The sequence below is a fragment of the Achroia grisella genome, unplaced genomic scaffold (genome assembly GCF_030625045.1).
Source record: "Achroia grisella isolate CSIRO2021 unplaced genomic scaffold, CSIRO_AGI_Agris_v1 utg874, whole genome shotgun sequence".
Classification (NCBI taxonomy): Eukaryota; Metazoa; Arthropoda; class Insecta; order Lepidoptera; family Pyralidae; genus Achroia; species Achroia grisella.
Genome location: NW_026713051.1, coordinates 1,208,393 through 1,222,780, shown reverse-complemented (window position 1 = coordinate 1,222,780; position 14,388 = coordinate 1,208,393). Strand labels below are relative to the sequence as shown.

General features: G+C 31.7%; 1 protein-coding gene across 1 annotated transcript; it reads left to right on the top strand.

The window, feature by feature from the left end:
- The first annotated feature begins 3,917 nt into the window (after positions 1–3,917).
- LOC131853063 (dephospho-CoA kinase domain-containing protein) lies at positions 3,918–9,311 on the top strand. Its single transcript, XM_059203858.1, has 4 exons — positions 3,918–4,374; positions 6,118–6,409; positions 7,109–7,312; positions 8,285–9,311. Exons 1-4 carry the CDS (start codon positions 4,263–4,265, stop codon positions 8,373–8,375), a joined length of 699 nt encoding a protein of 232 aa, XP_059059841.1. The 5' UTR covers positions 3,918–4,262; the 3' UTR covers positions 8,376–9,311.
- The last annotated feature ends 5,077 nt before the right edge of the window (positions 9,312–14,388 follow it).

The following is a 14,388-nucleotide window of genomic DNA, read 5'->3' as shown; positions in this document are numbered from 1 at the left end:
ATAAGTTATTTGGAATTTCAGGCGACGTGTGGTAACAATAGCAAAGTTAAGGGGATGGGCGGTATGTAGGTAGGTAAAGAGGCTACGTTTCATAAAAGCTTTGACGTGGTCTAGTGTTTTGAGTAGTCATGCTCACTAAAATGTCCAGACTTGTGGCGGCGTGGTGGGCCGGGTCATTGGGCTCCCTAAAATATGGTCGAGCGCAGTGATGGCTGGCTCATCCGTCATACTCGTGAACGGGTGCTGCTTGTAGGGACTGGTCTGCTCTAATCACTATGACTGATTTCCTCTTATTAATTGTTTAACCAGTTGGTTATGTATTCAATATTTTTTCTTTTTTGAGTATTTAATTGAATTAGTGCTAATTGGTGGTTTGTATTCACACATTTATACTTAAAAATGTAAAGTAATAATAAAATTATTTAAAAGAGCAACACGCAAGTTTCTTGCTCGTTCTTCTTGTGATGAGACAGCTTTCCGAACGAGCGGTAGATTTAAAAAAATGTAATGACTATTCAAAAGTGCTTCAATGTAAGTTTATTTGAATAAATGATTTTCTATTCTATTCTATTCTAAAACTGAATACACTTGATACATACTCGTAATACGTAAGACGATAAGAACTCAGCAATTCTTATCGTATTGCGTATTATATATCCAACCACCTAGGCGCGACACATTATCAGCAGTCTGCAGCGGCCACACACGATTTATAAAAATCGGCATTCCGAAGTAATCTTTAATTAGTTAGGTACTTTATTTAATGTTAGGTCAATCAGTTTTGAAATAATCAATAATTTAACATCATTATTACATAGTATAAAATAAAGTCGTTGTCGCTGTCTGTCTCTATGTATGCTTTGCAACACACAACATGCAATACACAAGTTTCTTGCTCATTTTTCTTGTAATGAATCTGCATTCCGAATGAGTGGTAGAATCAAAATATGACTATTCAAAAGTACTTGTAATGAGTTTATTTGAATAAAGATTGTTTCTATTTCCATTACTTAAATCTTTAAAACTACGTAACGGATTTTATAGGATTCTAGAGGAAGGTTTATATACATATATAATACATGTACACCCGTGCGAAGCCGGGGCGAGTAGCTAGTAATGAATAATTTAACAATTACATTATTACAAAGTATAAAATAAAGTTGCTGTCGCTGTCGCTGTCTCTCTCTATGTATGCTTAAATCTTTAAAACCATGCAACGGATTTTGAAGCGTTATTTTTAATAGATTGAGTGATTCTAGAGGAAGGTTTAAATATATTAGGTTGTTCGGAAAGTAATTTCGTTTTTTCCTAACTTAGAATTTAATTGTAGTTTTTGCACTCAACTTCACACTTAAGCCGTAGTAGTTTTTGGTAGGTGCCCTTTTAAATATGGAGAGCCATAAGCAGCACTCTCCATATTTAAAAGGGCACCAACAAAAAACTACTGCGTAGAATTAATTGAAATTTTTCACAAACAAGCCTTGCTATATGAGCTCTCATAGCATACAAAAATTATACGGCTTAAGTGTGAAGTTGAAAGCAAAAAATACAATTAAATCCTAAGTTATAAAATATTATGTAAAAATATTTTATATATTAATAGTAATTAATTAATATTTTATATATTAAATAGTAATTTCATTTTACATTATATTTAAATATAATGTAAAATGAAATTACTTTCTGAACAACCTAATATAATACATCTACACCCATGCGAAGCCGGGGCGAGTAGCTAGTAATGAATAATTTAACAATTACATTATTACAAAGTACAAAATAAAATCGCTGTCGCTGTCTGTCTCTATGTATGCTTAAATCTTTAAAACCATGCAACGGATTTTGAAGCGTTATTTTTAATAGATTGAGTGATTCTAGAGGAAGGTTTATATATATAATACATGTACAATTGTACACCCGTGCCGGGGCGAGTAGCTAGTTATTTATATAAAGAAAGCTCCCATACAGAGTACAATTAACGCTGTCTACATACCCTTCCTAAAAAGGATAGAAAACTTTTTCTTCATAATAAGCTTACATTATAAAAGACTTGCATCCGTTGCAACCACATGTCAGGTTGACCTCCACGCGGTTCCTTCTGATAACCATCGTTATAAATTCCTAGTGAATATACCACGATGGGCTAACTGACCTGACATCATGCTCATCTTAATATCTTCCACTCCAATTGGAGGAAGAAGGCCTCATCAGAGTTAACCGTTAGCACACCATTCCATTATCAAACCTAAAAAAAGTCAGTTTGTATGGTGAATTGCGTAAGGAGTCATACATGAGCGATGTATGGCTCACTACGCAATTCAACAACTTCAAATCCTTCAAAATAAGTTTAGCTCAAGGTGCACATACAGACATAGTTCTCAACACAGATTTCCAGTACGATGTTAATCTGCCCACCTTCAAATATTACTTATAGATAGTATGGCCCTCTGATGGATTCCCTGTTCAATTCAAATGGGGAACGATATTACGATGGCCTGAGCTGAGGTTCGAATCCTTAGTGGTGCCCTCAGACTAAAGTCGTATCTGTCAGGCGGGAGTTGGCCTTCAGCCGCTGCATAAGTCCTTCCGCGGGTTTGGAGTGCCATCTGCATTCGCCCCTTATCATCAGGTGAAGCTGTAAAGGCCAGCTGCGGCCTTAATAGCATTAAAGTTAGCATTAGAGTAGTCTTAAAAAAAGCCTTGAGAAAAAAATGAAAAAAAAAAACAGTTGTATAGTATACCTACCCCTATAAACTCTGCTTATCTTAGGACAACCTCATCTACGTTGTGTGAATTGTCCAGGACTATTATTATTATTATAAAAATTGATTAATATAAAAATTGTGCTGAAGAACGTAATCTTGTTCAACAAGATCTTGAACTTGACTACAAGAAAATGAGACACCCCAAAAATTTTTCGAGCCATAAAATCAAAATTAGTTAATTAATATGATTTTGTTTTATTCCGCTAACATCAACATGAGAGAGAGTGCGAGACCACAAATATTCTGTGTGGAAACCAGACCACCGATCGATACCGTGGTGGATAATTTTATATTATAGTATGTTTAGACAATATCCAGATATGTGGCGGCGTGGTGGGCCGGGTCATTGGGCTCCCTGAAATATGGTCAAGAGCAGTGATGTCAGTGGCTTGTAGGGACTGATTTAATTTTATGATGTATTTAACCCTTTTGACTCTAATAAATTATTGCTAGTTGGTGGTTTGTATTCACGCGTTTGGCTTGAAAAATGTAAAAGTAATGGTTATTTAAAAGAGCTACACACTAGTTTTTTGCTCATCCTTCTTGTGATGAGACAGCTTTCCGAATGAGCAGTTGATTAAAAAAATTGTGATGACTATTCAAAAATGCTTAAATTCAATTTATTGAATAAATTATTTCTATTCTATTCTTTTTATTTATCCAAAACTGTACTGTAAACGTTACAATATTTGGTTGGTGATCAAATTCCAACCGTTATTGAGTCCACACCCCATTTTGCAACACTTGTTTTGTCTCTAAACGAGGCTTCATGAAGCATTGAAAAGAACTGGAATATATCTTGGGACCCTAGTGTTGTCTGTTCGCAGTTTGGTTGCCGAAACAATCGATTTGTGTTATATTAAAAGGGCAGACAAGTCAGTTATCATATATGATTGCTTTACGGTTTAAATTATCTGCAATTTTTGCAAGAAATTTGGCTGATTCCCTACCAGCACCGGCCTTGTATGTAACAAAGCAGGCATAGCGGCTCTTGAGTAGTAGGTATATTCTTTGCATAGCAAGGAGTAGCAAAGGACGTACCAAAAATTCCACAGATAACATAAAAAAAACTTAACTCTGACGTCTGCTGTCATATGACGTACGTAAAATATGAAATGTCAATTGTCAAATACAATTATTTTTCAAATTTCAATAGATACAAATTCAATTTAAAGTTAATCCTGTACGTAGGAAACTGTAGAATTATCCTAAAGTAAACTTGTGGTTAATTTATATATACTGTTATCGTTAATTTATATACTTACCAGCCATTTGTTATTATGTTACCTGTAATTAGCTTGGAAAGAATTGTTTAATGGTATCAAGTCGACCAGAAAATGCATTAAATTATTCAATATTAATTATTCGTCTGTTTAAAATGTGGAGAGGAATTAAAACTTTTCAGTTTATATAAATTTATATTTATATTTTTCTGCACAGTTATAAAATATTGTCCATTTTAAAGTTCTACAAGAAAAATTTCTACTGGTTTTCGAGATGTTTATCGTTGGCCTTACTGGAGGTTTAGCTACAGGGAAAAGCACCGTTTTAGCTATATTTCGAGACAATGGTATAGCAGTCATAGACGCCGACGAGGTTGCTAAAAAAGGTAAAATTTCCCTTCTGTATTTTAAACAAATAATTACATTTGGAATACCAGAGTGTGTACTGTTCTTGAACTGATAAAGTCCCTGTAAATAGTCATAATTACTCAATATCCACTTCTATTATAAGAATATTCTATTATGGAGAAGTCAGTATATAGAAGATCTGTTTGAATATCAACACCCATTTTATATGGCACACCTAAAAACACAAACTACCTTTAATTGGCATGACCTATTGTAATTACAATATCAAATCTCATTCTTTGAAACGGAACATAGCTTGAAAGGCAAGCTGTTGATTGCAGAAATAGGTCAGACACAGGTAAGCACCCATGCATAGGATTTTGTACAAAAACAATGTCTAAGAACAACTCACACAGCTTTATCTAGTCCCAGACTAAACAGAGCTTGTGTTAATGGCACTCGACAACTGACATAAATACATAGGTGCTTTTGTTTGTAGTAAAAATATGACTACATAATTTGTTCCTTAAACACTTGCAATTATCAACTAATTGTTGTAATATAATCATCCCAAAATTAATATAAATTTGGATTAATTATGATTCATTTGAACACACTAATTTCACCTCATCTATGTCCATCAATACAATTGATTATATATGATACTAGCTATTCCCTCTACTGCGTCTGCTTGGAATTTTATTTTATTTTTCTAAAATAAAAGTAGCCTAAGTTACTCCTTATTACATCAGCTACCTGCCAAAAAAGTACTGTCAAAAACGGTCCAGCCATTTCAGAGATTAGACAAACAGACCAACAGACAGACAAAAATTATAAAAAATGTTATTTGATGTATAAACCGTATTTATAATCATATGCATATAGTAAAAAATGGTTACTTCAATATTACAAACAGACACTCCAATTTTATTTATATGTATAGATAACTGATTGCAGAATAGAAAAAACATGATCTTTGAAAAAAGAAAGTCACAGATACAGTAAATAGTTGTTTAGTTTTCAGCTACATTCTGCCCCACTCAATAGAAAATATTAAAATGTGGCACAATACTGCTCTCGTTTGCTCTGCAATGTTTTTATATCAATGTAATTAAAAGTATGTTAATTAATTATACTTTTGGTTTACCCACTTGGCAAACTATTGCTTATGCAATCATTATTTATTTCTCTATAGTAAGTGGTATATTCAATTCTAAGGAAACAAGAATAGGGTTAAATATAGATTTTAATTTCTTTTAATATTGCAATTTTTTTACATCATTATCTTTCTTACACAATGTTAATGCACTTTTGTTTATTTGTTCTCTTAGGGTCTTGATGGTGTAATCAATTGTAATACAATTTGGTATACTTTTAGCAGTTTGGATAAAGTACTATATCTATTACTTTTTTTATTATTTATTTTATCAAAATATATTATATAAATTGCACTATTCATAGGAACTAATGATTCAACTTGCAAATATGTTTTTTTTTAAACTTTATTGATTTTGTTCATATGGCCGGCTTAATGGGAATAGATAGTACTCTCTACCAACCAATCTTAGGGAATGCAGAGATACTCAAAGGCAGTTTGGTTGTAATAAATTAAATATAAATATATTCAGTAGATATAAGACTATACATAGACAAGATATTTAATGTTGAATAGCAAATTTAATGTTCAACGTTATATATGCTATACAACAATATGCTACAAAGAAAAGAAGCGAAGCATCAATGAAATTTAATGATACAGTAATTTTTTTTAAATGTTTCAGTTCTGGAACCTGGGACAAAGGCTTGGAAAGAATTGAGAAAATACTTTGGTGATGAAGTTTTATATCGGGATGGTAAAGTCAATCGTGTTAGATTAGGGGAAATAGTGTTTGATAATATAGAAAAGAGACGTAAACTAAATGCGATCACCCATCCTCGAATACAGAGTGCTATGATGAAGATGGCTGTAACATACTTTTTTTCTGGTCATAGATATATTGTCATGGAAGTGCCACTGTTATTTGAAACGGGCAAAATGTTGACTTTCATGCATAAGATTATTACTGTTGTTTGGTAAGTTTCAATTTTGCAGTTTTACACATGAGCATTTCTACTTTTTTTATTTATTTGAGCGACCAACAAAACACACTATATGGTAACAATTATTATACCTAGCAAGAACTTCAGGTATATAGTGTTGACTAATTACTAGTTGCCACGGCATGCGTAAATGTTTACAGTTATTTATATATATACATATATCTTTTTATTTATTTATTATGTCTTTTACATTTACTTATGTTTACCATTACACCACCATATAATCAAATAGCAGAAAGAATGGGTTTGTTTGTGTGTAGTCAGTGTGAATTCACAAAAACAACATTGTATATTATATGTTACATTACCAAACATGTAATATAATATAGTCTTAGATACACCATTGTATTGGGCCAAGGCTTGTAATATTAATTGTGCAAATAAATAAATAACTAGCTGATCATCCTTGTGGAATTTCATTAAAATAAATAGAGCCTAAGTTACACCTTCTAACATTAGTAATCTGCCAGTTTAAGTACCGTCAATATCGGTTCAGCCGTTTCAGAGATTAGCAAGTACAAACAGACAGTACACAATTTTTTAAAATTAATTTTATTGAACTTGTTCTTGATTCATGCATTATAATAGCTTTTTTAATATTAATGTTACATTTCTATATACAGTTTTTGTGCCCTTCACACATTTATACTGTGTATATTGCTTATATTTCAGTGAGGACCATCAGCAGTTAGAGAGATTATGCAAGCGCAGTGATTTTACTGAAGTGGTCGCAAAGAAAAGGATAAACTGCCAAATGCCTCTTGAGCAAAAAGTTGCAAAGTCTGATTTCGTAATAGATAACTCTGGAGACATGTTAAACACCAGATATCAAACCGAGAGTATTATTAGAGTGCTTAAGAGATCAAAATTTACATGGTGAGGTTTCTATATCTTTATATATAAAAATTAAATGTCAGGTTGTATGTCGCTATGGGCTCCTAAACTACTGAATCAATTGCAAATTTGATTTGCACATTGTGTGCAATTTGATCCAACTTGAAAGATAGGATAGCTTACATCTCAATTTATAGTCGCAATATTATTTTATTCAAGATCCTTAGCCACAGCAACTTGTAGCCAATTCTCCTAGTATTACTATATTTTTGTATGTACCTAGTGAAATTGGAATGGAATAGTACATGTTAACTTTAACATGTATGTAAATACTAGCTGTATCTGGATTTCACCTGCATTAAATTTCAATATAAAATACAGCCTATGTATTATTGTGATGCATAAGCTGTATTACTGTAAAGTTTCATCAAAATCAGCTCAGTAGTTATTGCGTGAAAGAGTATCAAACATCCATACTCACGAACTTTCGCATTTATAATATTGTAATATATTAAGATGAATTAAGAAGAACAATCTTATGAGATTGCGTTGAAAAATATTGAAGTGTTTATTTGAAATATTAATGTATTTAAGTGCTTAAAGATATTAATAAAAAAAAAAGTGTACTGTATATCTTTTAAGAATCAACATGTTCTATAGATGTTAGTGACATATGATAATTAAAAATTGATTACAAGAAAGACAGTTATTTAACTAGACGACGATTTCAGTGGTGTAGCGGTCAAGCACACCTCTTTACGACCGATGGTCACGGGTTCGATTCCTCGCGGCAAAATATTTTTATTTATATTTTTTTATTGTGTCATTAAAAAATTCATACAACCCTAAATTTTCACCCTTCTGTCATCAACTATTTTTTTTAGCATTATTAATTTATATGGCAAAACAACGTTTGCCGGGACAGCTAGTATAGTCTATATACTATACATGTAGTTAATGTTTGTTGGAGAAATAAAGAAATATAGTATTAATATTTTTTTTAATTTGTTTCAGGTACTTCCGAGCTTTATTTTATATTGGATTTTTATCATTATTATTTGGTGTGGCTCATATAGTAAGCAATTTTATATATAGTGAAGAATAAGGACATTATGCATACTTCATAGAGTTATAAGAATTATTTTATTTATATCATCAACTAGCTACTTGCTCCGACTTTGCACGGGTACACATGTATTATACATATAAACCTTCCTCTTGAATCACTCTATCTATTAAAAAAAAAACCGCAATAAAATCCGTTGTGTAGTTTTAAAGATTTAAGCATACATAGGGACGGACAGACAGCGAAAGTTACTTTGTTTTATACTATGTAATAATGATGAACAAAACAAAATTTCAAACTAGCTGTTACCATTACGAACTTATGCAAGTTAATTTTTTTTTATTGAAATAAGTATAGTTTCTAAAATAACAGGAACTTAAATTGCTCCTTATATGGATGATAACCAATGTTTAGGTATCTACGAGTATAATCCAGTTAAAATCGGTTCAGAGATTAGCCAGAACACATAGACTGACAAAACTTTTTTAAATTATGGCTTGATGTACTGCATAATAATTACTAAATGTATAATATAAATTTAGTAAGAAGATGTTAATTTAACATTACAAACTTAAATTTTTGTAGCACAACACTACAAGTGCTGGGTGTCTTTCACTTTACACGAATTGTTTAAATATTGATATTTAAAATGAGATATTATAATCAAAATTTCACACTAAATACACTTATTAATGTAATAATTTAAAAAAATGCATTAATTATAAATTACTGTATATAAATAGTCACTTAAACATTTCATTGGTCGGTCGGTCGTTAATTAATATCAAAGTTATAGGTACTATTATTAAATTTATTCACATTTAGCAGAATTTATATATAATAATGAAAATGACTTATTTGTTTTGTACTCATCATTTGAACTACTTTAATATGTTTAGTTATTATGACGGTATACATTATAATAACCAGAGGAATATATTAATACAATATAAAAAAAGTGTACGATTATATCTATAAGTTATGTTAATATTTATACTACTCTGTTAATATTGGTGAGGTTTTTACCCGTTAACTTAGGTCTGGTCCACCAACTAGTGGGTTTAGGTGTAAGAAAAAGTGGATCGCGCTTAGTAGTATAACCAGTTGTATGTTGTCGGAGATAAGCGTCAGAATTATTATGTTCTACATCATAACCTATGGCTGTTGACATTATACGAGTCTTGTTCTCGAACTGATCGTATGTTGTGTTCCTCTGGATATGTTCAAACGTTTGTTGGATTGGATCGTAGCCGAATGAACCAAAAATGGCGCTGAAATATGGTACAAATGATTAGTATAAAATTATATTGCTTAGGGGCCGTACAAGTAAGTGAGCAGATTTATATATAGGGACTGGTCTGCTCTACGACTGATTTAATCTTATTGTGTTTTTATATTTGAGCCTAAATGAATTGGTGCTGGTTGGTAGTTTGTATTCACAAGTTTCGACTTGTAAAATGTGAACTTACAAGGATTGTTTAAAAGAGCAACACACAAGTTTCTTGCTTATTCTTCTTGTGATGAGAAAGTTTACAAATAAGCGGTAGTTTAAAAAAAAAGTTTATTTGAATAAATGATTTTCTATTCTATTCTATTACAAATATAACCCCCCCCCCCATCCCCTTGTCTGCAAAAGTAAGCAAAGATCTTAGCGCTTCCCCCTATGCTTACGTAAACATGTTTCAATTAATGTATTGTTTTTTTTAGCAATGACAATGTGAGGATTGTAATTCGTATAAAAAGTAAATAGCTACCGATAACGTAATCATCATCTGGACTCCCCTACCCCCATGTCATCCAAAATAATCAAAGCAAAGACCCCCCTGCCCCCATAGTGTTTACGTAATACTTGAACGGCCCTTACGACTGTAATCCTAGATGCTACGTTGATCATTGCTATTGTGATGAGTCTTTAAAATTTGTATAATTTTTTATCAATCATCTTTAATTTTTTATAAACTTCTTATTATTTCTACTTATGTTAATATAATACCCGTTATTATGGGAACGTAGGTACTCTGTATCAATACTTTAATAAATATTTATTAAGGTATATGTAGCAGATATCTGTCTACATACAAATTATAATAATTGTAAATTTTTAATTCGGCTTTAATAATCATTTCAAAGAACATACGGCTTGTAATCGACTTCTACAATAAACCTTTGACGATTTGACTCTGCAAAAACATTGTTGTCTCTGAAATATAATCAAAGCTAGGCGTAATTATTTTATTAAAAATTTTATACCATGTTCGCTGTAGCATGGTGTGGGTGACAGTTTCTTTAATATTTCGTTTCACTCAAAGTTGCCGCGATTTATAAATAATTACTTAGTATTTCAGCTGTACCACATTCTGTACCAGCTGTAACACATACACAAGTGGTAGATAAAAGACAAATTGTTATGACTATTCAAAAGTGCTTAAATTAAGTTTATTTGAATAAATGATTTTCTATTCTATTCTATTCGTAATAAATTAAATCATTAAAAAGTGTATTAACTTAAATGTAACAATTGTTAAATGTAAAATTAGTAACTGTCACCCGCACCATACTACAACGCACACAGTATAGGTGTGGTACTATGGTAAAAGTATAATCAAATAAATTAGATATACCTACTTATATATATATATCATAGAATAATAATGTACAAGTATACATACTGCGCTAAAGTCTGCATTATATAATATATACAAAATGTAAGTGAAACCATGTTGCGGTCGACGATTGTGAATAAAATATGATTTTATGCATGCAATAAAATTTTAATAGTATATTGAAAGTGTATGAAATTACTTCCACAGTTTTTTTATATGAAACTATTAAAGTACCTACTAAAATTCCGTATGTACGGTCTGCCTTGCCTGCAGTAGTGTCCTTGCATTTAATGTTTGGGAGAAACTTCTGCAGCAAACGATTCAAATCCTGCCTGGATTTGAATCGTTTGCTGCAGAAGTTTACTGATCTGTTATGTTAATGTTCTTCAATAGGTTATACAGACTGTGATACAACAGTATCAAAGGCCAGGTCGATCTCCACGCAGTCTCTCCTATAAACCATCGGGATTCGCTTTAAATCCACTATGATGGACTAATTGACCTGACTTCATAGTCTTTGTGATCCTCTATTGGTATGTTACAGGCGGATATAACTATGATATATTTATCCATACAATAAAAATAGGTACATTACTATGTGCGCTTTAGGCTGGTGCGGGTGACAGTTCCTTCATTTAACAATTGCTAAGTTTAAGTCTACAGTTATTAATGATTTAATGTATTACCAATATATTATGTTATCTGTGGTATTACGAATGTGGTACAGCTGAAATACTAAGTCATAATTTGTAAATCACGGCAACTTTCAAAAGTAAAACAAACTGTCACCCACACCATGCTACAGCGCACATAGTATAATGGGATTCAGTTAACCTAAGTTTAATCCTAAAAAAATCGGGGGTAGGAAATACAGCTAAATATTGTTTTTTCTCTTCAGAGCAACTGATAGCACCATAGAATGAACACAATATCCTAGGGTTGGGGGGAAGGGGATTGTTAGTAATGTAGATTGATAACCCCATTGCTAGCAATGTACCATGTCAGGTCGACCTCCACGCGGTTCCCCCTGGAAACCACCGTGTTAAATTCCTGGTGAATTTGTCACGATGGGCTAACTAACCTGACCTCATGCTCATCTTATCATCCTCCACTGGTGCCCCGCCAGCGTAAACCGTTAGCACAGGCGGGTGCACCATTCCATTATAATCCACAAAAAAAAAATATCCTAGGGTTTATTTTTGATGGTTTTGGTACCCGAAGTTTTATCTAGAATATATAGAAAAACTAGTAAATTATTCAATACGAAGTCATAACATCGTAGTACTCAGGATAGGTAACACATGACGCGTATTTTTTAAATGAGAGAATTTAGTGTTTTCTGCGTGCCGATAAGTGACGAGTATGTCTGTTGTGGCAAATCTAAATGATTACTTGCTCAGTGACAGTGCCAAAAGCTGAGCGAGTAAACACTACGTGGACGATCAATTTAACTAACTCATAATTTTCAGTTTTACATAAATAAATTGCCATCACCTTTGTGCCTTTATGCATATATATATTTATTTATGTCTACATATGTTAATCTTTTTTTCCTCAGATTCAAAACAGAAATAGAAATACACACGTGTGCATTGTATGTCTTTGTAAGCGCCATAATTTGTAGAAAATAAACAATATTCTAATTCAACAAAATGTTTTATTACCTTTTTTAAAAAAATTTAATTATTGAAAATGTAAAAATTGGCGTAGGTAACTAAAATGTTATGTATGAAAAAAACATGCACAACTTTATTTTCTTACATAACATTGTCATAACGTCAATTCTTTATATGTTGTTTGAAAACTGTTTATTACTAACATTTGTTTATGTAGGTACTAAAAATAATTTCAAATGTTACAAAAAATATGCAGTTGATTTGTGACAATGCGCAAAACGTAATTTTTTTATGATATTAATAACTAAGACATAATCATCATTCTAAAGCAGTCTCCTCAACTGCTTATATAATTGTGTATATTTATTAACTCATAAAGAGATACAATATTTCTCTTATGATATTTGAATGGCGCAACCGTCTGCGCTAATGGTTAACACTGGCGGGGCACCAGTGGAGGACGATAAAATTATCTTGAGGTCAGGTCAGTTAGCCCATCATGACAAATTCACCAAGAATTGCTCACAATGGTTTCCAGCAGTTAACCGCGTGGAATTAAAGAAGTAGCCACTCACTATATCTCCGTATAGGCACAGTATGGATAAAACAGTACTACAGAAAAATAATTTAAACAAGTGTCAAGCTAAGACCTACTACTGACAATTATATTATTCCTTTTCTCTCATGCACTATTACCCTTATAATGCATCTCGCTCGGGTTTTCTTTGTTGTATAATATTCTCTATTTTTAGCCACGAGTAGGGATGTGTAGTCTATAATTGTTAATTAATCAATTCGATTATTATTGCACAGAACTTGTAATCAATTAACGTTCATGGTGTATGGATTGTAATATACTTACTCATTGACGCATTCAATTTATTGCTTTAAGAATATTTTATTATTAATGCGATAATAAATGTACCCTGGGGATGATCAATAAACATCGATTTTCGGCAACGACGTATGTTCGTCTGTGATCTAGAAAGACAATAAAAAATCATTCGAATCACAAAATTACATAATATCAAATAATATAAAACAAGAGAAAACATCGATGTTTCTCATTTAATATTTTAAATATTTTGATACGTATTTGTAGATCGATGTTGACAGCGTCATTAATAGAAGTTTTTATATAGCTTTTTAATATGTATGATTTTTAACACAAAGTACATATTTTATTTCAATACATTTTGAACGATTATATAATTCTGATTTTAATTATAAGGAATTATGTCTCCATACACCAACATTTTAGAGCAAAGTATTAATTGAATACTATATTTTATTACGATAATGTAGAAATTAGAAACAATATTTAATACAGGTGAAAAATCGAATCAACCAATATCGAGTACGTTCGATATATCGTAACTGAATATCCCTACGCAACCACATGTATCGAATATATATTCGGTTAACATATGACTATTAATGGGATCTAAATATATAACAATGCAACCACCTGTGTCGAATACATGCAACCACCTGTAGTTTGAAAATATTGATACAAAAGTGTAATAGTTTCTTGAGAATAGTAAAAATATTGATTATTAGTTGATTTCATATAAAAAATATAAGTGCGACAGGCTCGTTTTATTTAACTCCGAATTGGCAACACTGATTACTAATTGTGTTTGAGAAAATTGTTGTGAACCTGTCATTCCGTGGTTTATTTTCGTCATTTCATTTGTGAACAGTGTATAATCTACATATTTGACAACAAAATTCTTTGTATCCTTGAACTTTTATTATTCACTCAATGATAATGGTCTAATACTTTAAGTAAAATCGCATCATACTATTGCAATATTTAAGGCATTGCTAATC

What these genes read in the sequence shown, in the direction of transcription:
- LOC131853063 (XM_059203858.1), top strand. Translation starts at nt 4,263, where the DNA reads ATGTTTATCGTTGGCCTTACTGGAGGTTTAGCTACAGGGAAAAGCACC. An exon ending in AAGATTATTACTGTTGTTTG is followed by an intron (nt 6,410 to 7,108) that starts GTAAGTTTCAAT and finishes CTTATATTTCAG; the next exon opens with TGAGGACCATCAGCAGTTAG. An exon ending in AAGAGATCAAAATTTACATG is followed by an intron (nt 7,313 to 8,284) that starts GTGAGGTTTCTA and finishes AATTTGTTTCAG; the next exon opens with GTACTTCCGAGCTTTATTTT.